This window comes from Microcebus murinus, chromosome 2 (genome assembly GCF_040939455.1).
Source record: "Microcebus murinus isolate Inina chromosome 2, M.murinus_Inina_mat1.0, whole genome shotgun sequence".
Taxonomy (NCBI): Eukaryota; Metazoa; Chordata; class Mammalia; order Primates; family Cheirogaleidae; genus Microcebus; species Microcebus murinus.
Genome location: NC_134105.1, coordinates 38,195,006 through 38,221,428, shown reverse-complemented (window position 1 = coordinate 38,221,428; position 26,423 = coordinate 38,195,006). Strand labels below are relative to the sequence as shown.

The following is a 26,423-nucleotide window of genomic DNA, read 5'->3' as shown; positions in this document are numbered from 1 at the left end:
TGGAGAAAAGGCTGAAGGGGGACTGGGAACAGAATATATTAATATAAAACCTGGAATACTAGGCAAAGCAACTTGGCTTTATTCCATGTAAAATGTGCTGAGTAACAGAATGACATAGTCATCATGGTTGTCATCAAAGAGTATTTACTCATACATTACTCCATAACTTACAAATATACCATAATTTAAAAATCCACATTGCCTGGAGTTCAGTAAATGTCAGTCCTCTGATCTCTTTCTACTGTTGTTATCTAGGCAATCTCATCCAGTCTTGTGGTATTAAATATCATAAACAGTCACAACTCCCAAATGTATATATGTCTAGTCCATGTTCTTTCCTCAACTCCAGACGTTCATGTATACAACTGCCTACTCAACATCTCCACTTTATGTCTAACAGGCATCTCAAATTAAACATAGTTAAAACTGAACTCCTCATTCTTTTTTTTTTTTTTTTTCTTTTTAGACAGAGTCTCACTCTGCTTCGGGCTAGAATGCTGTGGCATCGGCCTTGCTCACAGCAGCCTTAAACTCCTGGGCTCAAGCGATCCTCCTGCCTCAGCCTCCCAAGTAGCTGGGACTACAGGCACGTGCCACCATGCCCGGCTAATTTTTTCTATATATTTTTAGTTGTCCAGCTAATTGCTTTCTATTTTTAGTAGAGACGGGGTCTCGCTCTTGCTGAGGCTGGTCTCGAACTCCTGAGCTCAAATGATCCACCCGCCTCGGCCTCCCAGAGTGCTAGAATTACAGGCGTGAGCCACTACACCAGGCCTCTGAACTCCTCATTCTTACCCTCTCCCAACCCTGCTCCTCCTGCAGTCTTCCTTATCTTATTAAATGGCAGCTTCATTCTTTTTCGTTAGGGCAGAAACCTTAGAATCATCCTTAACTCCTCTTTCTCTCATTTCTTCATCCAACTCATAAGCAAAATTTGTTGGTTTTACCTCCAAAATATATTCAGAATTATTTCTCACCGCCTTTACAACTAAACTTCAGCCCAAACCAATATAATCTCTTGTCCAGATTTGTATAATGATGTCCTAGTTGGCCTCTCTGCTTCCACCCACTGCCTCCCACCCCACCCTGCTTCAATGTCTTATTCCAAAAAAACAGTGATTCTTTTTTTTCTTTAATAAGGCAAATCATGTCACTTCTCTTCTCAAACACTGTAAAGGCTCTCCATCCAGTTGAGAGGGAAAGGCTTTCCTTGATCTAACTCCCTGGCATTTCTCTGACCCCTTTCCCTCTCAGTCTTTTCCAGTTCCCTGGCCTCTTGCTACTTGTGCAACACCATGAAACATGTTCCCACTTAAGGGCTTTGCACTTTCTTCTACTGAAATAGGTTTCCTCTTGGTATCTTTATTGCTTATGCCTTCACTTCCTTCAAGTTTCTGCTCAAATATTGTCCTTTCATTGAGGCCTTTTCTAACCAACCCATATAACAGTCTCCCTTCCCTCCCCTGTCTTCCTTACCCTGCCAGACTGACAATCCCTATGCTTTTTCTCCATTGAACTGATCACCATCTGACATAATAGATATTTAATTGTTTATTGTTTCCCTACTACTAGAATGAAAGCTCTTTGAGGGCAGGAACTTTATTTGTTCACTGCTACATTCTTGGCACATAGGACAGTACCTGGAACCTAACTGATGCTCAGTAAATATCTGTTAAATGAATGAATGAATGATGCAAATGGAAAAACAGCCTATAAGGTAGTAATAATGCTCTCCACTATTTATTGTTTCCATTATGTGTCAGGCAACTATGCTAGATATTTTATAGTTGTCATTTCATTGAATTCTTACAACAGCCCTATAAGATTGCTATTGTCCTTGCTTTATAGTTAGGAAATTAAAAGCTCAAAGAAGCAGATTTCAAACCTATATTCAAAATCTATTATACCAAGCAAATATTATTTCTATGTAGCAATACAGAAACTGAAACTATAAGTGAAGTGTTTTAACCAAAATCACATAGCCAGGAAGTACAGAGCTGGAAATTAAATATGAAGGTGCTGATTCTTTCTGTTATATTTCACTGGCAGCCTGGAAAGATGAACTAACATGGAGAAAGATGGAAGCCAGGAAGGAATAGCCAAGGGTGTGGAAGTCTTTAAAAGAAGTTGATAAAAATGCAGCCAGGCAGGGGAAGATTAGAAAGATGATTCGATGTGAAGGCTACCTATGTCTGGACTAAAAATGGCTCCGTAACTTCTCCTGGCTTCTCCATACTTCGAGTCAGACAGATCTTTGTTCTAATGCTGGCACTTCTACCTATTTGCTGAGTTACTCTGAGTACATGATTTCTCTTTTCTGTATTTCACTTACTTCATCTTGCTAGTGAGGATAGTATCATGTGTCCTCACAGATAAATTGTGATTATAAGATCAAAAGTGATAAGGCCGGCGCTGTGGCTCACGCCTGTAATCCTAGCTCTTGGGAGGCCTAGGCGGGCGGATTGCTCAAGGTCAGGAGTTCAAAACCAGCCTGAGCAAGAGCGAGACCCCGTCTCTACTATAAATAGAAAGAAATTAATTGGCCAACTGATATATATATAAAAAATTAGCCGGGCATGGTGGCGCATGCCTGTAGTCCCAGCTACTTGGGAGGCTGAGGCAGGAGGATGGCTTGAGCCCAGGAGTTTGAGGTTGCTGTGAGCTAGGCTGACGCCACGGCACTCACTCTAGCCTGGACAACAAAGTGAGACTCTGTCTCAAAAAAAAAAAAAAAAAAAAAGTGATAATGAAAATACTTGGTAAACAGCAGAAGGCCATGCCATTTGAGTTAGTAATGCTGAGTTTCTTTGATCCATCTCCCACAAGTCATTGCTTTTGACCTGTTTCTAGCTTTTTAAAAAATGTAGGTTCATTCCTCATTCTTAGTATAAAAGTGACCTGCCCTTTGTCAATTGCATTTTAACAGACCCTGCCTTGGAAAAAAGTCCACTATTTATTGCAGTCCCTTAAATGCAGGAAAAATATGTTCTGAGCCTTTGCAATCATGACAGGGAGATAACATGATGACAAAATATAAAGAACCAGTTCTTGGAGCTGTCTTAGGCAAGTAACGTAACCTTTCTAAGCTGGTTCTTTCACCTGTAAAAGGCAGATAATAATAGCCACCTATGAGCTGGTTATAAGAATTAAGTGAGGTAACATGAGGGCACATATATGGCACATGCTAGGTACACAGGACATGTGAAACTAATATGTGTAGACCTCTCCTGGGAAGAAACAGCACAGCTTACCAACTGGACCTGCCCCAGAGGGCATTGTGTGTAGGATGAAACCATACCATCTCACTTTCAATCTTAATTTTTTTTAATTAAGCATATTCTTTCCTCTCTCCATATTACTATTTCCACAAACCCAAATCCTCTCAGCTAGGGTTGCATGGAAATGTGACCAAACAACAGAGAGGTTTTCAGTGAAATGTGCTGGTACAATTTTCTGCTTAGTTTCAAGATAAGTTGGTACAGAGCCTTCTTAGAGGTGGTAGATCCCTGATATGGAAGTTTTCTTTGAAATTTTTATGGCTGGTTCGGTGGCCTCTTTGGTTCTTACAGCCTTTTCTAGCACTCAGTAAGATAGAGGAATTTAAAAATTATTAATGTTCTGCTCTGTGCCAGACCTTGAGTAGACACTTCAGAAAGTATTCTATCATGTAGTCTTTATAAAAATCCTAAGGAATAGATAGTAGCCTCATTTTACAGGTATGACAACTGGGGCTAAGGGATGTTAAATAATGTTTACAGGGTCACATTACATAGTACCTGACATAATTGGGATTCCAGCCTCCAAAGCCTATGCCCTTTATCCTAAACAGGAACATTTTCATATAATGTGTTGAGGGTCCCCAAGACTACCTCCAGGTTCAGTGATTTCCTAGGAAGACTGACAGAACTCTGCATATAATCATACTGATGGCTATGAGTTATTACAGAAAAAGAACACAAAGTAAAATCAGCAAAGAGAAAAGGTACATGGGGCAATATCCAGGGGAAACCAGGCACAACCTTCCAAGGGTCCTCTCCCAGCAGAATCAGAGAAAACCTTCTTAATTCTATCAGCAATGATTTGAGACAATACGTGTAGAATGTTGCCAACCAAGAAGCTTATAGGGACTCTGTGCCCAGGATTTTTATTGGAGGCTGACCCCATAGGTACCTTCTGCCAGGCGCATACCAAAATGCCAGACTCTCTTAAGGAAATCAAGTGTTCAATGTAAACTGTATTGTTTGCACACAGTTTAGGTGTAATGAGCCACTCTTATCAGTTCTGGAAATAATGGGAACCCTCTTGAAATCCAAGTTCCCAGATGTCAACCAAGGGCCAACCTTGTAGGCAGGCCTTTAAAAGACTAGCAGTCAGGTCTGCCTATGTTAACCCTTCTCTGCATATATAATTTTATTTTTTAAGATATTTATGTCCCAAATCTACTTCTGGGGTTTACTGCTAGATATATAGGGGTAACCCTATAAACAGGGAAATTTCTAAGCATTTGACTTTGCCTCCCACCTTAGCTTGGAACATAACTTAGTCTTGTAGCAAAGGGTAGAAGTAGTATCAGAAGAATATACTAACAAGCACCAATTAACTCTACCTTTTCAAAGGAGATTTTTAAGAGACTCTGAGTGCAGAGCAGTCTCTGAAGGTGTCCATCATGTAGTTTGTAGGGTGTCAATATATCCAATGCATATTTGCCCCAAACTCTGTAATAGTTTGCTCAGAGCCCCTACAGTTGTCCTTGAGGCTGCAGCCTCTGTTTCCTCACTGCCTAGGGAGAACACTTTCTTCAAACTGGCTACTTAAAAAAAGGGGGGGAGTTTTTTGTATTTATTTTTCTGTGCTTGTTATATAAACAAATATATATCAACACTGTAAAGATAATTTATTTAACACTACCTCTTCTTTTCAACCACATTTCAGAGACATTATAGACTGAAACACACACAGGCTATGGAATCAAATGGATCTTGCCTTGAATTTTGGATCAACTCTTCACTGAGTGATCTTAGATTACTTAATTTCTTGGTAAAATGGGAGTATCACTATCTACTTCAAAGGGTTATTATGAGCATTAAAGAATGAATATAAAATGTTTATATATATATAAATATGGTATTTAATACAGAGTAAGAATCTAATAATGTAGTTAATATGGTGGCATTGGTGATTATTTCTCTCCCCTACCCCATTCACTCCTTCCTATCTCTCTCTCTCTCTCTTTTTTTTTAATGTTTTAGTTTTCAGAAGATAAAGAATCTTTGTCCAATATTAACTGGTTGGAAACTACCAGCTTTCAAGTAAGGATATCAAACAGTATACCTTACATGCCTAATAACAAAAGGTTGAGACTGGTATTTAAGTAGAAATATTTAGGGTTGACTATCTGCCTTCTGTTTAACCAAACCAGCAGATTTCTTTCAGAGTTGTAAACATTTCCTGAATTAGAATACAGTGTTTTTCCTAGTGTGAGAGACAGGCTTATTTCCTCATAGAGACTTTTACCTCATTTATGTCAAGAGCCTCTGGGGACTTGTCTGTATAAGCTTGTTTAGGGCAGTAGCTGTACTGTGTCACATTTGCCTTTGTACCCTCAGTTTCTGGCACAGGACCTACATAGGCCTAGCACAGAGCTCACTGAATTATGGGTAGGTGGGTGGATAGATGGATGAATAGATGGCAAGTATACACTATGGAGGGTGTGAAGTACAGTTGATTATCATTAGTCACAGTGGTTATGTTGTATAAAGTTACCACAAACACTGAATTAGCAAATACTCAACCATTTCTCCTAGGGGAAATACAGAGTTAAGTTCTTGTGAACCTCTGGTCACTTTTCATAAACCAATCAGTACGATACCTTGTTTTATGTATGTTTCTATTTAAAGGCACTTTATATAATATGTAATATTGATTCATATTGAACTCAAAGTTAATGGTCCTAAAACTCATACCTGAATAAAGGTTATCTAACACATATATTTTCCTTATGAGGCACATCACAGCCTTCCTGCACTTAGGAATATGGGACAACACTACAGCCCTATGCTTGGGGCCCATTTTAAATAGCAAAATCACTAACAAAAAGCAAAAAAATGTGAAAAAACATGGCACTAAATATACTTCAAAAATCACATTTATTTACAGTATGAGGGCTGAAACAAGAAGACAGAATGTTGCTTGTTCAGCCTTAGCTGGAAACATGAGCATCAGGCAATTGAAATTTTTTACCAGTCTGTACATGTCCTCAAATGATCATGAAGTACTGCAAGTTTTGATTTGGGTGGTTATAAAAAACTTCAGCAAGTAGACAAATGGCAAAGTATGGATCAGCAAATGATGAGGATTGACTATAATATACAAGCTGGGTAGCCTTTTAGGAAGATTTACGTAGCATTTTACCATTTTTGTGACACTTTTACATACAACTTGTAAGTTACTCTGCATATATTAGTTTAATGAACATTTCATACATGCCTAGTTTTATCAGGTACTTGCTAGGTACCAAAGATACAGAGATATGACCAAAGGCTTTATAGACACATAAAAAAATCAAAATACTCAAATGTCAAAACTGCTGAATAGTCCATGCTGGCTATAGTGGGAACCCAAGGAAGATTGGAGGGTTTAATTCTACCTGAAGGTCAGTAAAGCTTAACAGAAGAAATGGAGTTTATGCCAAGTCTTTAAAAAAAAAAAAATTGTGGAGTACTACTGAGCAATAAAAAGGAATGAATTCTTGATACATGCAACAACTTGGATGGATCTCAAGAGCATTATGCCAAGTGAAAAAAATGCAGTCTTAAAATGTTACATACCATCTGATTCCATTTATATAACATTCTCATGTTTTATTTTTTGTTTTGTTTTAAGAATGGGGCCTTGCTCTGTTGCCCAGGCCACAGTGCAGTGGCACAATCATAACTCACTGTAGCCTCGAACTCCTGGGCTCAAGTGATCCTCCTGGCTCAGCCTTCTGAGTAGCTAGCCAGGATTAACTAATTTTTTAATTTTTTATAGATGTGGGGTCTCAATATGTTGCCTAGGCTGATCCCGAGCTCCTGGCCTCAAGCAAGCTTCCCACCTCAGCCTCCCAAGTAACTGGGTATATAACATTTTTAAATTGACATAATTATAGAAATGGAGGACAAATTAATGTTTGTCAGTGTTTAAGGATAAAGAGTTTTGTGAAGGGTGAGTATGGCCATAAATTTCTTGGATTCATTCTGTATCTTGATTGTGATTAGTGGTACACTAATCTGTACATGAGATTAAATTGCATGTAGCTGTTCACATACACACACACTCAAATGAATATAAATAAAAACACATAAAATATAAGGCCTATAATCTAGGTAATAGTATCATATCAGCATCAATTTCCTGGTTTTGATATTATACTATAGTTATATAAGTTGGTACTAGTAGGGGAGCTTAGTGAAGGGTACATGAGACTTTACTATTTTTGCAACTTCCTGTGAGTTTATAATTACTTTCAAATAAAAAGTTAAAAGGATTGGACATTTGCCAAGCAGAAGTAATATGAACAAAATCATAAGAATATAAACTAGCATAATCATAGCATAAACATAAGAATGTAAACTAGCATAATCATAGCACACACTTTGCTACAATTGGGATTTAGGGTATGAAATCAGATATGGAGGGAAATAAGAGATGAAAAAGTACTGAAGAGTTTTCTATCCATTAATCCAACAAATATTTTTTTGAGCACTTTTTATGCACAAGACATTGGGGATATGGTAATGAATAGTTCTTAATAGATTTCTTCACTACTGTATGTCCACTAATAGAAGACAAGCCTTCATGAAACCAATTCTAGTGCTAGTTTAAACTAGCTAAAGTAGGTGTTAGCCCCTATATTAAATATGAGAAATTTAGGCTTAGAGCTGCCAAGTGATACAAATTGATATAGCTAAGTTGCAGAGCAATAGCTCTACATAGGTCTTTTGAGTCCACATTTTTGCTTTTTTCCACTGTCTCAACCCTGTTGATTATTTTGATTAGGAAGGATTACAGTAGGGAGAGTGTGGGAAAGGGAGACCAGTAGGACAAGACAACAGACTATGGGAGACTATAATAAGATGGCAGGAATTGGGGATGAGCATTGGGCAATAGAAGCAGGAATAAGTAAGAATCAGTGGGATTTGGTGATTGTCTGGCTATATCAAGGTGGAGGGATAATAAGAAGAAGGAGTTATCAGAAATGACTCAGAGCTTCCCAGTCTGAATGACTAAGATGATGGTAGTACAGAAATCAGGATGGTAGAGACAGAAATCAGGAAAACAGATGGGAGAGGCAGGTTCACTTTGGGATTTGTTGAGTCTGAGGGGCCAGGAGAAAGTCCGGGCATTGCTTTCTAGCAGAGGATAGATATTTAAACTGAGGCTGACTCAACACCAGAAAATGTCCCTGGCAGTGACTACAGCAGATTTGAAGATGATCAAGGAAGAAACAGTGTAACTGGAGTCCTAGACTAAATTTCAATGGCCTTTTCCCAGCCATTTGACCTTGGGTAAATTACTTAACCTCTGTGTAATTTAGTGTCCTTATCTTTAGGATAAAGATAATGATAGTACCTACTTCATAGGGATGTTGTGAAAATGAAATGAAGTGATATTTATAAAGCACTAGCACATAGTAAATACTCAGTATATCTAAGCTATTATGATGAAGTTGATGGCAAGAAGAGGAAAGGATCTTGCTAACCCATAGAAGTATTGAGGGAACCAGTAGTAGTACATGAGAAAATTCATCATTATATGCTTCTGACCAGATCAAAGGAATACACAAAGGAATTTTTAAAATGTGTGAGGTAATTACTGCCATATCTGGGAAGCTGAGTGGAATTCAGTCTTAATAAAATCTGCCTTTGCCTCTTTCTAACTTATTTACTTGTTTAAAGGACTTAGAATGGTGGGGAGCGATGGCAATGAATATAGCCATTTCTTTTTGTGCACATTATATGCTGGATACTTCAAATATATTAGTTCTCTGAAAGACAGATATTGTCCCCATTTTACAGATAAGGACACAGAAGCTTAGAGAGGTTAAATTTCTCAGTGTTTCACAGTGTCTGTATCAGTATTTGATTCTCAAAACCCAGATCCTTTTCCCATACTATACTAAATATAAAATGGAGTGACTATTACTGATTATGTGTAGTGTGTTGAGGTATTTAACTCGTTTCAAAATTATTTACTCTGTCCCGGAACTTAATTTTGTAAGGTGTTTATAAGCACTATACCATTCAAAATTGCTATATCAGAAATCAAATAAACTTTTGAAGGCTGTACATACAATCCAATCTGACTCCATCCAGCCATAAATAAAAAAATCATTAGTTCTGTGCTCAGTATTCCAGGTGCTTCAGCAGACATGCTTTGCTCACTTAAAGCCTGTATAATAACCCCATTGTAAACACAAACAACTGCAAACGTGTATATGCGCAGATTAACCTTTTCTAGACACTCCTTGTCATTTTCAAAGCCAGTGCTGGAGTTCCAGAGTATATTAGCACATGCATCAACATGCCAAATTCCCCTGGGCCTCACTGCAGTGCCAACTCCAGACCCAGCCCTAGCCCCAGCCCCAGCCTGCTTCACCCAGACCACACCCTGCTCTTCCCCTAGAACCAGGACCTCAAGGCTTCAGGTTTAATGTCTATGGCTGAATCCCAAACCTGAAGATTCTTTTGCTGTTTCCAAATTTATTTCACTTTTCTTCCTTTAGTTGGCTTTATGTAAAACCTTGTGTAAACAGGCCTTCTTCATGCACACATTCTTTACTGTGAGAACTAGAAAAGACCCTTATTTTACAGATGAAAAAACTAAGATTCAGAGTCTGAAAGTAACTTCCCCAAGGCCTAGGAAAACCAAAAGACACCAAAAGCAGAAATGGCTGGCACAAGTTTATATAGTTAGTCACAAAATGAAAGTAAGATATACATTTTTTAGACAAACATTAAAAAAAGTACACATTAAGTTTGAATTTAAAGTCAGTAAAATGGTTAATTAAATTGTAGTAAACAGTTGTTCATATTAGAATGAGACAAGGAGGAAAGAAAATATGGAACTAATTGACACCCTAGGACCAAGTTAGGCATTTGCCTTCCTTGTGCTCCTTTGATGCCCTTTTCCCTATTGTAGCCCTTTAATGTTCTGAATTGCAGTGGGCCATTTTCTTGTCTACTGTCTGCCCTGAACTCTGTACTCCTTGAGGACAGAGATAGTGTCTTGTTCACTACTATAATCCAATACCTAGCATAGTTTCTTACATGTAATAAACATTCAGGAAACATTTATTTAGCAAATAAATGAGAAGAAATAAAATGTTCCTACCCATTTACACATCCACTGTTTTTTTGTTTGTTTGTTTGTTTTCCATCTCAGTAGGCAAAAATTCATGATATCCTAATGGCTTGACGATAGGCAAGTGAGGGCCCACATTATAGTTGACGTTGACCCTTACTTAGTCCTGGATTCTTTCCCTCCCTCCCTCCCTCCCTGCCCTCATCTGCTCCCTGCATGGCTGTGGAAGTAGAACTCCCAGGTGGAGAGTGGGGAGCATGGAGTCTCTAGAGCTCAAGCACCAGAAGCGACTCATTCAGTTAAAATTTTCAGTTGTCTTGTAATAGCCAGTTGTCATCCTCTCATTTTGACATCATCAGCAGGACATTCTCAGAAGAAAGTGTTGCAAGCCGGCTGTAGTGTCATATGGCCATAGTCCCAGCTACTGAGGAGGCTGAGGTGGGAGGATTACTTGAGGCTAGGAGTTCAAGGTTGCAGGGCACTATGATCATGCCTATGAATGGCCACTGCACTTTAGCCTGGGCAACATAGAGACTCTGTCTCTATTTTTTTTTTTTTTAATCTGAAGAATGTGGTGCAGTGGGAAGGAGACTAAACTGGGAATCAGGCATCCTGGAGCAAAATTTTGATTTTTCCAGCCACTTGTGTGATCTCAAGCAAGCCACATACTTCTCTGAGTCTTATTTTCCTTATCTGAAATATGAAGAGATTAAAATGGTTGTTTTCTTAATAATCTTTCAGCTCTGATACTATGTGATTCTATGATTAAATAACCTAGATGTTGATAATACCTGCCCCATTGACAACTCTCTTCTGAAAACTGGAACAAAGCCATTGGCTTCCTGGTCTACTGGCTTTATTTAAGATCATCTTCTCTCCATTTATATGAGAATGTCTCTGTCCCAGACAGTTTATGAGGATTTAAGCTTTTATTTACTGTAGCTGGAGGCTCCTATAAGCCGAGGCTTTGACAATATTTCACATTTATTTATCTGAGCCAGAGCTTAGGATCAGGTGGCAGCTAAGTCACTTAAGGTTATTCAAATGCATTGAAAATGTTGCTTAATAATTCAGAACCAGTTTTCTCTGTTTAGACTATTAAGATTTTTTAAATCCTTCTAATTAGCCAGTTCCAACAGCGGTTTATATGGGGAAAAATCTGTCCCTTCTGAAAGGGCAACTGATGCAAACTTATTGTCAGCCCCTGTGTGCAGCAAGACTGACTAAGGCTTGGGCCAGAGAGCATCTAGAGCCAAGAGACCTGCTGGGTTGACCTGCTAATGGTATCACTGACAGGGTCTGCCTGCTATAAGAGTGAGGCTAAGGGCAAGAGGTCTGGGGATACAGCTCCTCTAGACTCCATTTCTTTGGATTGATGGAGGCTTTAGGGAGGAGTGGGGAGGCTCCATTCAGTCATTCAGTAGGTCAGTCTTTTAGCAAACATTTATTGAAATCACACAGTTTCCAGCAGGATGCTAGGCCCTGGGGATAGGCAGCCAGCAAAAGCTCACAGTTCCCCTCAGAACAACCTGACTAGAGAGACAAACTCACAAACAAATAATTGCAAAACAGCCTGAGAGGTACACCAATCAGATAACTCAGTGTGAAACTGTAGCTGATCCTTTGAGCTAGGTCCTCTAGGATCCTTTGCCTGGTCAAAGTGTAAGAGTGCTGTTTTAGCAAAGAACAGGATTGGCATTGCCAGTACCCACACTCCAGTTTAAACACTGACCTTGAGTCTGCCAACAGACCTTGGCAGCTGCCTTGACTATAGAGCCTAAGATGAATAAAGGTATTAGTTCAGTAAACATGGATTGACCACATGCAGGGCAATGGAAAAGGCACATGAGGGAGAAATAACAATGAACATATATGGTCACTATGTTCCATGAGCCTAGTGAATGGGAAACCATACCAGTTACAATTAACTCTGTTACAGGAATAAGAAAAAGAGATTAATTGAGGCCGTATGTCAATCAGGCCTGGTTTTGTGGAGAAAGTAGCATTGAGCTGAGCCTTGAAGGGATATATATAAGTTGGAATAAGTGGAACTGGGGAGAAAGGAAGGACAGTCCAGGTAGAAGAGACAACATAGCAAATGTTCAGGGAGAAAGAGTATAAGACACATTTGGGGAATAGCAAACTACTGTAATTGGCTGGAGCATAGGGTCTATGAGAGGATATTATTTAGAGATCAGAATAGTAAGAATGTGGCTTGGGGCCGGGCGCTGTGGCTCACGCCTGTAATCCTAGCTCTTGGGAGGCCGAGGCGGGCGGATTGCTCAAGGTCAGGAGTTCAAAACCAGCCTGAGCGAGACCCCGTCTCTACTATAAATAGAAAGAAATTAATTGGCCAACTGATATATATATATAAAAAAATTAGCCGGGCATGGTGGCGCATGCCTGTAGTCCCAGCTACTTGGGAGGCTGAGGCAGAAGGATCACTCGAGCCCAGGAGTTTGAGGTTGCTGTGAGCTAGGCTGACGCCACGGCACTCACTCTAGCCTGGGCAACAAAGTGAGACTCTGTCTCAAAAAAAAAAAAAAAAAAAAAAAAGAATGTGGCTTGGGGTCAAGCCACCACCACCCTTTAAAAAAGTTTAGGCTTTAGGTCAGGCATGGTGGCTCATGCCTGTAATCCTAGCACTCTGGGAAGCCAAGGTGGGAGGATCGCTTGAGCTCAGGAGTTTGAGATCAGCCTGGGCAAGAGTGAGACGCTGTGTCTACTAAAAATAGAAAAATTAGCTGGATGTCATGGCATGTGCCTATAGTCCTAGCTACTTGGAAAGATAGGGCAGGAGGATCCCTTGAGCCCACGACTTTGAAGTTGCAGTGAGCTATGATGACACTGCTACACTGTACCCAGGGTGACAGAGTAAGATTCTGTCTCCAAAAAAAAAAAAAATAGGCCCAGATTTCACTTATTTTGACATATTTTTCAAGAGAAAATAAACATTTTTGCCACTTCTAAAATGTTGTTAATGTGGGTGTGCTGTATATTTTTTAATGTTCCATCGTGTACATTCTCTGGTTTGATACTTTAATCAACAAGCATTTATTGAGAACATATAATGCTGAAGGTCCTTTGCATAAGTACTGGAGGTACAGAAATAGCAAACATGCAGCTCCTGACTTCAAGTTGCTCAGTCTTAACCAGGAGACATTAATGTAAAGTACAGCAGAAGGTAAGCTGTGTTGATGCTCATAGTAGGTCCACAAGGTGGTGCAACAGACATAAACATCGGCCGGGTGCGGTGGCTCATGCCTGTAATCCTAGCACTCTGGGAGGCCGAGGCGGGCGGATTGCTCAAGGTCAGGAGTTCAAAACCAGCCTGAGCGAGACCCTGTCTCTATCATAAATAGAAAGAAATTAATTGGCAACTGATATATATAAAAGAAAAAAAAATTAGCCAGGCATGGTGGCGCATGCCGGTAGTCCCAGCTACTCGGGAGGCTGAGGCAGAAGGATCGCTTGAGCCCAGGAGTTTGAGGTTGCTGTGAGCTAGGCTGATGCCACAGCACTCACTCTAGCCTGGGCACAAAGTGAGACTCTGTCTCAAAAAAAAAAACAGACGTCAACATCCTTGTTTAATAGACATGGAAACTCAGAGGAGGAAAAGTAACTTGTCCAAGGTCACATGGGTAGTCAGAAGCAGTATGCTAGGGTTAGGAGACAGGGTTGCAGTTTCCCAAAAGATGCTTGTTTCCTCACTCTACTCTGAGCCCTGACGCTCTGTGGACATGGAGACTGAACTGATAGGAAATGAACATGAAGAAAAACCTGGCTGGGTAAAATGCATATCTGTAGCCACCTTCAATTACTACTGCCTTACCATCCTTTCTTCCTAAATACTTTGGTTTCTCATCATGGTACTTTTCCTTAAGCTCAGGAGTTTGGGAATTTTGGGTTTAATTTGGGTTTGGTATAGTACAGACAGCTGCTGGACCAGCCATCAAAGAAAACACCTGCTCTGTTCCTGATTCTTGCCTTCCAGTTTCATAAGCTTTTGAGAGATGAAATGTAATATCAAAATAGCTAAGAGAGAGCCTTGGTAACATTTAAGATATTGAACGTGCTGCATCTGGTAACTAGAAAATTTAATGATCTCCTGCTGTTTTGGTAATTGGATAAGTAAATACATCAGAATAAATCACACCGGCAAGTCTTTTGTATGTCGTTAGGGACTCAACTCTTTTAACTCCTGTTCAAAGCTCCAGCTCTTGAGCGGTGTCTGCATGTATGTAGAGCTATGCACACACCAGCTCTCGTGGTCCTGCTTGGGTATTAAAATGCATTCAAAATGCTCACTTTCTCCCTAGCCACTCTGCCTGAAGAGCATATCTAGTATGCCACTCCAGATCTCTGTGAAGCCAGGGAGAAAAGGTTTTTTCAGAAGTTTAAATAATACCTATTAAGACATTTGAGCTCTTCATGATCTTTTTCCAACCTGTCTTTCCAGCATGTCTTCCACCATATGCCTGCTATGAGCCTTCTCAGAAACACTACCCATTTACATATTGGGAAAATGAAGCCAAAGCAAAAGGGGTCTCTCTTGTTTCAGTAAGGAATCATTTAAGAACTTTAAATAGGAGAGAGACAGGATCAGACATTTTGTTCAACTCTCTCACGAGTGGAAGTGTGAAGGAAAGAGACCCAGAGGGAAATGGCCTATTGAGAGACCACTGGGTATTGGGTGATACTGTCACCAGCTTACAGATGTGAAATTTGACCTCATGACAAGAGGTTAAATGACTTGCTCAAGAGCATACATGCAGTGCCAGGATTTAAAACCCGCCAGTGCTTTTTCTTACTGCCTCCCTAATTAGCACTTAATCCATGCCTAGTGGTGAAATTCTGAGGCAAACAATAATAGGATTTCTCAGAAGGCTTTTAAGCTGAGTTAACAGTTCTAAACCTAACCAGTAAACAGGTATCTCTCCTTTCATTTGTCTCTTAATGTCCTATTCCAAACACAGTGGTTAGTGTTGTGGACCAATCTTTTATTAGAGGCATCCTAGGAACCTTTTATACAAGCACCTGGCTACCTTACATGGTATTAACCTCTGAAAGTGAGGCACGTCCCCTAAATCAGTGCTTCCCAGCCTTTTTCAGATCACCACACACACTGAAAATGATGTTTGTATGCTTTACAGGGGAACAATACTGGGCTGCTCAGGGTCAGAGGCAACCCAGCCCTGAGGAGCTTGGCTGTGCCAAGGGATGAGGAGAACTGGTATCTTGGCATACCTGTTTCGTGGGCACATTGCTGGGCCTGATCTGTACTAGGTTTCTCTTGCCACACTACAGAATCGTCACTCACGCATTTGCTTATACCCTGTTTATGTTTTCAGGGACCATGAGCTTACAAACTGCTCTGTAAAGCAGGACTTCCTTTCATTTACTTGACATTGTGTCTTCTAGATCTCAAGGGGGGCTAATTTGGGTAACTGACTTCCTAGGATGGGGAGAAATTCCTGTTCTCATTATTTTTATGTTCTTTATTATTTTATTCTTTTTATGGTGATTCTGCAGACTTGAGCCTTTTCCTGTTTTTAGACTAAAGAGGCTTTCCCCTCCCCACCCCATCCTTGTTGGAATCCTCTCCATTCCCTCTAGGCCTTTCCCACTAACATTGTCATTTAATAGTGTAGTGACCAAAGCCACCATCAGTGATACCAATGCAAGAAGTTCATATCTCTTGTTTGGTGTCCAAAGTGTCCCTGACAGTGTGCCATGTTTGAAGCCATTTTAACATTAGTAACCCTGTAGAGTTGATATTTAAACAGCCCATTTAAAAATAGACACAAAAGCTGAGAATAAAGAATCCAGATTTGCCATAAATGCTAAGTAACCTTGGATAAGTTCTTTCCACTCACTTGGCTTTTCTGTACCCATATGTTACAGAGATGACCTCTCAAGACCTATCCAGCTCTAATAATCACTAGCTCTGTGATAATTGAAAGGCTAGATGAGTAAAATTTGCCCAAATGCTTTAGGTGATAATATACTCTGTTACTCTGTTATGGAGAATATGTGCTTCAGTTACATGAAGGGTACAGTCCTTCCAAGCAAGGGACTTAGAATAAATAGTCCAATGCATGACTACAATACTAAAATAATCTAGTGTGGTGATTAAGAACACAGACTTTGGATCTAGACCTAGTTTTAAATCCTTGCTCTGCCACTTCCTGCCTGTGCAGTGTTAGGTGGGTTATATATTCTCTCTGAGCCTCTATTCTTCATAGGATTGTTGTAGTGCTTATGAAACACTGGGCACAGTAAGCACCGAGTAAGCTTCCAATAAATGTTAACTGTTGTTATCATTATTATAATGTGATGAAACAAAGAATAGATACGGTAGCCTACAAGACACAATTTATCTCTCTCTTACCTTACTCTTCTCTCCATTTGTTCTTCTTTTAGTTTTACTTTTATTTTCCTTTTTCCCACCTACAAAAAAGTCATCAAGGAGAGAAAATATCCTAGGCATCCTATGTTTTGCAGCCATGGAAGCCCATCCAACCTTACTCTCTAGTACCCCATTTGTTCTGTCACAGTTCAATAATGAAAAGAGGAGCATTTGTCACTGTTTCTTAGACACCCTCATCCCAGTGTCATTTCTTTCCTGTGGTCCAATGAGACAGATTGGCCCAGCAACTGCACAGGAAGCTGAGATGGAGATAAACCATAAATTAGTCCCATTGTGGGACCCTTCCAGATTGGAAATTCCTTTTGGGCTTGTGTTATCACCTGCAGCAAAAGTAGAGAAGTTACTAACAGCTACAACTGGCATTGTTGTGGTGGTTCTTATAGTTATTATTAATTAATAATAATGATAATAGCAACTTTTATGTTTGCAAAAGACTTTACAGTTACAAAGCTTTTTTACACTTTGATCAGCACATAACCAGCAGATCAACTCCAAAGTCCTCCGATACTTTGTAGATGTAACCCCTTCATTAGGGATTCCTAGCTCATCAAAAGGTGTTTAAAGAAAATGGCAATTAGCTGTTAGGACTAAGGTGACAGTAACAAAAGATAGCTTGGGTTCCTGTGGGGAACAACAAGCCCATACCATAATAGGGACATGAACTGTGACACAGCTGCAGAGTACACCTTTCTTTATACCCAAGGAAAAGCCAGTTAGTCACATAAACTGTCCCCTGTTTAGAAGAAGGATCATAGTTGAGAGGCAACAAAGGACAAGCATTGGATACAGACTGGAAGCTCACAAATCTGGGTACATATCTGGCCTATTTTTCCTGCCTATGTAATCTTGGGCAAGTCCCTTAACCATTTTTTACCAGAGAATTCATCTATAAAATGGAAATATTAAATAACAAGAGTACTTATCTCATGTGTGACTATTTAATTAGATAATTGCCGGGCACTTAGAAAACACCAAATAAAAGGTAACTTTTTTATAGTGATGATATTAATAATCAGTTATTAAGCTTCTGATATTTAACATGCATATTTTTCTAATATACTAATTAATAAGTTACTCATAGCATACCAGAAAGATTAGTTGTTCTCCCAAATTCAAAGTAAATGCTAACTTTGATCAACACCAAAAGCAGATACATTCAGCCTCAATATAGTCTGGGAACTTATATATATGCAGCCTGTATGCTGCCTCACAGAGTAGAAGGAGCTCGGGATTTGAAGGGAGAAAACCTGGGTTCAAATGTGAACTCCACCAATTTCCAGTTTTTATGACCATGCATAAGAAATGTGCCTATTTGAGCTTTGGTGTTCTCATCTCTAAAAATGAAGATGAATCTTTTAGGAGAGCTTTGAGGTTTAGGTTTTATATGTAAAGTGCTTTGAGAGCTCTAAAATAATAGTCATTATTATTATGTGTCCATTCTTCAGAAGGAAGTTTACTAGCACATTCATTTTGTATTCAAATCACTTGGGTTTAAAGAAGCATCTCTGTAAGAATAAGCTTTGTTGTAACTTTATGTACAGATGGAAAATGTACTTTAAAATTGATTTATGCCCTGTCTGGTTGGCTTATCTTTTAATCAAGACCAAACAGGCTTTGAGAGAAAAAAATTATGCCCCTGTTAAATCCTAATTGTTAAGCACTTGCTTAGTGCTATGGGGGTATTTGGGATTTTAGGGGTCATTGAATAATACACTTTTACTTGACTAGTTCAAGACTAACTGAAAGATGGACACAGAACTCAGGTGGGGATAAAAACATCACACTTGCTACCCAAAAAGTTGATCAGAGATCATGTTTTCAGATGTGTAGCCAAGGAACTTGGTGATATTCTTTGCCCATAAATTATACAGACTTGTCCACCCAGTCCATGGTACAGCTGGATACTGCAGGCCCTGGCACCTTATAACACTAGAGCAGGTTGATTCTAGAAAAAGGAAATGAAGGGGCTAAGCTCAGACTCTTCTCTCAGACTCATCAAGCAGTTAAGTCTCTTACCCTGTGTGAAAGATAGGGAAAGTATCTAAAAGTCACCCCATATGGAAGTAAGAGTGTGAAATAAATGGACCCCCCAAAAAGGGTTATAAGCTTTATCTTATTGAATCCTTACAAGTCTGGAAGGCAAAAAAATGTCTCAAATTTATAAATAAAGAAATGATGAACCAGAAAACGTTAGTAACTTGCTCAAGGTCATCAGGTAGCTGGAAGGTTATAGAGGTAGGAATCTATCCCAAGTATCCCTCCCTACATCACACTTTGACCATTCCAACCATTAGGAAGCTCTAGCCATACAGATGACATCTAACACATAAAGAAGGCACTGAATCATAATAGCATCCATTGTGATGGCTATTTCAATCCCTACAACAACCCTTTCAGCCAGTGGATAAGGAAACTGGAGTGCTCTAAGCATCCTGTTAACTTGGCTAAGAGCTGAGATTTGAATTCTAGTGTTTCTATTTCCAAAGCTCAACTATAGTCTAATTGACTCCATTTAATCACTAGTCCCACATTTTTTTTAATGCAAAAATTAAAGCCTAGAGAAAAGCGACTTGTCCAAAATCATACTGCTAGAGCCAGGACTGGAACTCATACGTTCTAGTCCTTTTGATCCTGACAACATTAGATAGTGTACAGCCATGGCAGTCAGCACAGGAATTCAGAGGAGGGAGACCTTTCAGAAATAAGTAGGCTATAACTGAAAGGGTGGATTTCCTTAAGCTTGGGGAAGTTTACTGTGCTCTGAGTCTGATGTAGAAGATGGGACCTGGTTTCTTTCACATTGATGGGAAGGGAAATGAGGTATAGATGAGGTTCTGGTGTGTGCTCTCTATGTAGACTAAAAGAGACTTACAAAATTTCTGCCATTGTGGCAAAGGATTGCTCCTGGGGGCCAGGCTATGCAGTGCTCTCTCTGTTCACAGTGCTGCCAGCATATGATCTAGAAAATGGTAGTTGTTGATCACCAGAGGCAAGCAAGCAAATACTAGAGCAAATTTAACAAACAGAGAGCTTTTCTGCCTTGAAGAAGCTGGAACTTTCCAAAATGAAAATTTTACTCTAAAAGTAAGAATACATTTTAAGAAACCTTTGTTAGTTTATTGCTCACACATTGAACTTGAAAACTATAACTCATGGAGTAAGAGAGAACCCTATTAGTCCACTTACAAGTGGGGAGTTACAATGGGAATTATGAGGAAACAAGTCACAGGCTCTGGTTCTGTCTCTACCACTTTGTGTGTGATCATAGGCAAACCTAATCTCTGGGTCTTGTTTCCTAATCTATAGAGTAGGGCTGATTTTCAAATACTGTTACAGTGCATTTCCCCCCATAAGCTATTCAAATACATTGGGAATATTAAGGGGGAAAAAAGAAAAAAATCCAACCTAGCATTTTTTCAAAATGGAAAATATTAGATCCAGACTTTCTTCTATTCAATTTCAAAATCAAAACATTACCTCATAAAATTAAATAAAATTTAAAAGGGCTGATAATACCACCTCTTCTACATGACTATAAGTTAATGTTTCTGTAAATCTCTTATAGACTATAAAGAACTATGCAAATATTACTTCTGCTATTATTTTTAGTATTAGCTCCTGCCCTCGAGTAGCTCTCAGCCTAGTAGTACAGGTTGAGTATCTCTTATTGAAATGCTTGGACCAAAAGTGTTTCAGATTTCAGATTTTTTTCAGAGTTTGGAATATTTACTTATAAGTGAGCATTTTCTTTGAGCATCACATTGGTGCTTAAAAAGTTTCAGATATTGGAGCATTTAAGATTTCAGGTTAAGGGTACTCAACCTGTAACATTATATTTATGCTTGAGGATTTCTTTTTAAAAAGTGAGAGGCATGGCCGGGCGCTGTGGCTCACGCCTGTAATCCTAGCTCTTGGGAGGCTGAGGCGGGCGGATTGCTCAAGGTCAGGAGTTCAAAACCAGCCTGAGCAAGAGCGAGACCCCGTCTCTACTATAAATAGAAAGAAATTAATTGGCCAACTGATGTATATATAAAAAATTAGCCGGGCATGGTGGCGCATGCCTGTAGTCCCAGCTACTCGGGAGGCTGAGGCAGAAGGATCACTCAAGCCCAGGAGTTTGAGGTTGCTGTGAGCTAGGCTGACGCCACGGCACTCACTCTAGCCTGGACAACAAAGCGAGACTCTGTCTCAAAAAAAAAAAAAAAAAAAAGTGAGAGGCAGAATGATGTGACTAGAAATAACCCCAAAACAGAAGTCAGAACCTCTGGGGCAGAGTACTGTGTCTGCCCCTAATCAGCCATGTGACCTGGGCCAAGTCACTTGATGGCTGGTGAGCTTCAGGTCACCTACCTGTGAAATGAAGGGGTTGGACTATTTGGCACTTAAGGAATTTTCCCAGTCTAACATTCTAGGATTCATAGTATGACCTAGGATGAGAATCTGTCACATTGATTCATATATTTCTCAATAGCAATGTTATATTTTTTAGAAAAGCAACTGAAGCCCAGGGAAGCAATAGAAATAAAATGTATATGAAATTTCAAATCACTGAGAAAATTTATTGAAAATTTGAATATTGAAAAGAATAGCTCTATTTGGCAAAGAATGTGTCGCATTTTTGCTAACATAAACATGTTTCACAAAGCCAATTTGCTAAATGATTAACTTAATTAGAAAATATATCCATTCAGGTTTCCTAAGTACAATGAAGAAAATGTCAGGATGGTTGACTTTCCCTTTCTAACTATAGACAAAGTCAAATCATGCCTCTTATTTGAGATCACCCCTCCTCCCTTAGGAGTCCCAAAGGGTGAGTTTCTCTGTTGATTTAGAGAGTCAATAATTCAGTAAAGTCCCAAGTAAATGGCACAACACAAGCTCAGATTGGGTTTTTGTATTCGTATTTTATAAACATTTCAGGATTTTTTTCCCTGACCCATGACCTTTTGCCATTCCTAAAGTGCAAAACATCTTATATTCTGGAAGCTTAGTTAGGAACAACCTCAGAATCGTCTCATCCAACTTCTTTCTCTGTATGTATGGATACTACTCTTAGTAGCACCTCTGGCAGTGTAATCTAATAGTTAAACATGTGGGCTCCAAATTAAGACTACCTTTTTGATTCATATCCTAGCTCTGCCCTTAATAGCTCTGTGACCTTGGACATGTTACTTATCTGCTCTATGACTCAATTTTCTCCTCTGTAAAATGGAGATAATAATTATCAGATAACTTATCTCAGAAGATTATTATGAAAATTAAATTATTTTATAAATGTAAAGTGCTTGGAATATGCCTGGTAAAAAATAAATGCTCAATAAATGTTAGCTATCATCATCTGCAAATAAGCCCCTAATTGAATGCTTCTAGGGAGTTTACTCAAAGCATGGAGTTTACTCACTTCTCTCCCTACTCCTCCATTTCCCCAAGGCAGACTGTTGACATGTTGGCCAGAAGCTTTCTGGTTATCATGAGTTTGGAGTCAGACAGATCTGAGTGTAAAACCTTATTTTACCTGCAGCCTTGGGCAAGATAACCTATGATATCTTCATCTGTAAAATGGAAGTAATAATACCTATTTCACTGAGCCATTGTGAGGATTAGTTAAGGTACTATATATAAAGTATATAAAGTACCAGCATGATTCCAGCTACATAGTAGGTGCTCAATAAATGGCAGTTGCTGCTATGATGATGATGACTGTGAAGAACAAACAGAAAATAAAGAACATGAGGAGCAGAAAGAAAGAGATACAGGAGTAGCAATGCCAGTTGCTGCTCTGTCTGTTAAAAAGTTCTTTCTGACTACCTAGGCTCTGCTTCCTTGAGATTTTACCTCACTAATCCTAGCTCTACCCACTGGAGCTACACAGAACACATCTACTCTTATCTTCTACTTGTCAGACCTTCAGATATTCAAAGAGGCTGGCACAGCCTCCTCCCTGCCCTATGGCAGAGGCAGCGGGACCACTCCTCAACGCCCTCTCTCCAACTAGATATCTCCCATTCTGCAGTTATTTCTCAGAGAACATAGTTTTTAGGCTCCTCCCTAGTAGGATGTCCCTCCTGGCATGCTCCATCTCCATTTTGAATGGGGCCCAGAGCACTGTAGTATGGTTTCACATATGGCCACTATCTTGCTGGGGAAAATCATGGTATCCTACACCATCCTAGGTTCCCCTTAATCTTTGCCCAAGCCAGGAAAATGGGAATGTAAACAGAGATTGTCTGTGTTCACTTTGAAATTCTTATCTAAAATGACCTTCAAATGAAAAAATAAATTGCTTGATCTGGGACCCCAGAAGGAGCACTCCAGCAGAGCCATGTTTGCTTTGAAGCAGTCCATTGGTGGCACAGCAACACTGAAGCTATAGAAGGGGGTCTCCAGAGATCCAGACATTACCCAATCAGGGAAAGGGTAGCATTCCTGCTGGACAGTGGGAGAGAAACAAGAAAGGCAGCCTTCAGATCAGGTTGCAGATCAGAGTTCCAACAGGCTTCAGGGAAAGAGCTCCAGGTTTGAAGTTAGAGATCAGGGCCCCTACCCAAGGCAAGCCCCAACCAGAAATGGCTATTACCCACTGGCTTAGGCACTGTACCAGAGGCTTCACCAACATTATTCCATTTAACCATCATCACAACAACATATAAAGAAGAAACTATGCTTCCCATTTTATAGGTGGGAAAACTGAGTCTTTCAGGTTATACAACTTCTTTTAAGGTCATATTGGTAAGAAGTGACAGAGCTAGGATTTGACTCCAGTTTGCTTCACTGTTGGTAACCATTATACCACGTAGACAGATACTCATTAAGCATATGGCAGCCACTTCTAGCCTCAATTTTCTCTTCTCTACAACTCTGCGTGGTTGTTGTACAGATAAATGAAATAATATATTTAATATAAGGGCCTGACATGTAATAGGAGTTCAAGAAATTTTAGTTTCCTCCTTCCCAAATTCCAGCTCTCCCACTTAAAGTGACTGGAGAAAATTGCTTAACTTGTCTGGGACACAATTTTCTCATGTGAAAACTGGGTACGGTTTATGAGTCTCTAACCTTGCATGTTGTCAGCCCCAGCAGGGTGTGACTCAGGCCTGATACTCAGGCCTCCCAGCCTCTTTTGCTTCCTACTACATCTTTCTGCCTGTACTCACAGCCCTGGCACTATTATAGTTTTGGTTTCTCCCAGCAAACATCATATTTACAAACCACAAATAACAAAGTAGAAGATGCCGGAAGAGCTCTGGCATGTTAATTAAGAACAATAGCAGAAGCAGCTGGACAGAAAATGCCAGAGTCAGAAGCAGAGACAGCATAGCTCTGTTTGTTGACAGAAGCCAGCGCAGTTATTGTACGTTAATTGGGGAAGTGGGTAAACATTTGCCAGCAGCTTGCCCCCCAGTGCATTGGAAGATAGACAGCAGGCTGGGCCTTCCCCACCCCTGTTTGCCCATCTGCCCATAACCCAAGAAATACTAATAGAGCAGAGTTGTCCTGGGTTCCTTATAAGCAGGGAGGATTCTAGGGGTGGATATGTCTCCTTAATGATCCTCCTGGGCATACCAGGTTTCCATCTAGATACAGTCTAAGGTAATGTCCGCCTTCTGGCCCCTTCAGCTTGCCAGCCTGCCTGTGACACCCGGCCTTGGCCCCAGGGACTCCCCTTACCCCTAGCTAGAAGACAGAAGAATCATCTCATTAGGAGTGGCTTGAGTTGAGCAGAAGACAAGATTGCCTGCCTCAGATGCTGCAGTCTTTACCCATAGGCCCAGAGCTCCTGTATTTAGCACAACAGCAGCCTCAGCCCTGACTAGAGATTGCTTGCACTCCTGTCAGACACACTCGGAGCTGCCCATTCATCTCTTTGTCCACCCATCCTTACACTTGCTTTCATACACAGTAGCCATTATTGAACACCTGCTCTGTGCCAGACACTGATAATTATATATTTTTTGTCATTTAATCCTCACATCCATCCTGCAAGGTTGATATTAACTCTAAAGCCACAAAGTTGATATCCAACACAAGCTGTGATTTAAACTACAGTCTTCCTAGTTCCAATATTTCTCAACTTTTGAAAAATTCATGACCCTCCCCCTTTTTTTCCGAGATAGGGTCTTGCTATGTTGCCCAGGCTGATCTCAAATTCCTGGTCTCAAGCAATCCCCCCCCACCTTGGCCCCCAAAGTGCTGAGACTACAGGTGTGAGCCACTACACCCAGCCCCCTTTTTCATAAACCTTCATGTCCCATCCCTGTCTCTGGCCTAGGAGGGCATAAACCTAAATTAGTATGCCCTTATGATTAGCATATCCCATTGAGCCAAGATTTTGTCTAGCTCTACTTTTAATAGTTCATATTATAAAATAATGATTTTTTAAAGTTCTGAAATATGAAATTATGACATTGACTCATTTTTTTCAAACTAAATATACTCCCAACAAGGAGACGGTGACAGGATGAGGTTAAATCTCCAGAACCTATACCCTGAGGTCAAATGCTAGTCCACCACCAAACTAAACTATGAGACTTCATTGCTCTGATCTCTGGTTTCCTCACTTATAAAATGGAAGTGTTATAACAACACCACACAGGGTTATTTTGAAAATCAAATAAGATAATGTGAGAATGCTCATACCAGTGCATAGTAGGCTCAAAGTCAACGTGCACAGATAGAATGCCGTGTGGAGAAAATAGCGCTTGTTCCAGGCTTTTGAATATGTGTTTTCTTTCTCTTTAGATAACTCAGCTGGACCCAAATAAATCATTATTGGAGGTAAAGTTGTTCCCTCAAGAAACCCTTTTCCTTGAAGCGAAAGAGTAAACACGTCCCAGCGGTGGAACCAGCCATTCCTTGACAAGCCAGAAGCCTGCATCAAGAGAAGGGCTCCTCGCCAACCCACCCACACACTCGTCTCACTCAATTCAATGTCACACTTCTGCCTCTTGCAAGATTGCTGGAAAAAAAAGTAATAATAAACATACTACTTAAAATTTCCCAGCCATGAGTATATGTTACCAACCCTCATTACAGAGAATTACAACTTTTCTACCCTCCCTGCCCTTTGCAGTGTACCCTCATTCAATGACTAATACACTGTTCAAGTGTGAGTGATCACTAAGTAAAATAGAATTCTTACCTCTCCACTATCCATCTTCCCCACAGTGTCTAGGACAGTTCTCTATGTTGTGACACCAGGATGCTGTGTATTTGATATGTCTCATTGAGCCAGGGCTTATATACCTCTGCCTTTTTATTTTCATGACTAGATTTCTACTATGTCACCTCATTTTAAGAGGCAGGGGGGAAAAGTCCAATGGGACATTCTTGGCATGGAGATTAAACATTGTTGTAAGAAAAAAAGCCTATCATTTTTGTTAGTACTTCCTTACTTTACTAGATGTAAGGTGTTGTTTGAGGGCTGCATTTGACATATATGCAAGGTACTTATTTACTGCTGCTGCCCTGGGTCTCCAGGTTCCATCTAGGAGGCATTTGCTGTTCCACTGCAGCATGGGAAACTGTTCAGGCACACAGTGTGAATGTCAAGATAATGTGCAGAGAGACCAGTACCAAGGAAGCTGCTGTTAGGTTTGCATCTGGGCAGTTGGAACCTCACAGATACCAGCTCCCAAGTATACCACTCCATCAG

General features: G+C 40.0%; 1 protein-coding gene across 2 annotated transcripts in view; it reads left to right on the top strand.

Moving 5' to 3' along the window:
- FAF1 (Fas associated factor 1) overlaps positions 1-25,768 on the top strand; it is a 482,102-nt gene extending 456,334 nt beyond the window's left edge. For both annotated transcript variants that reach the window (XM_012776173.3, XM_075998246.1), the window contains one exon: positions 25,511-25,768. In XM_012776173.3, coding sequence (XP_012631627.1) covers positions 25,511-25,594 — 84 coding nt within the window. In that variant the 3' untranslated portion in view covers positions 25,595-25,768. The remainder of the gene's footprint in view (positions 1-25,510) is intronic.
- The last annotated feature ends 655 nt before the right edge of the window (positions 25,769-26,423 follow it).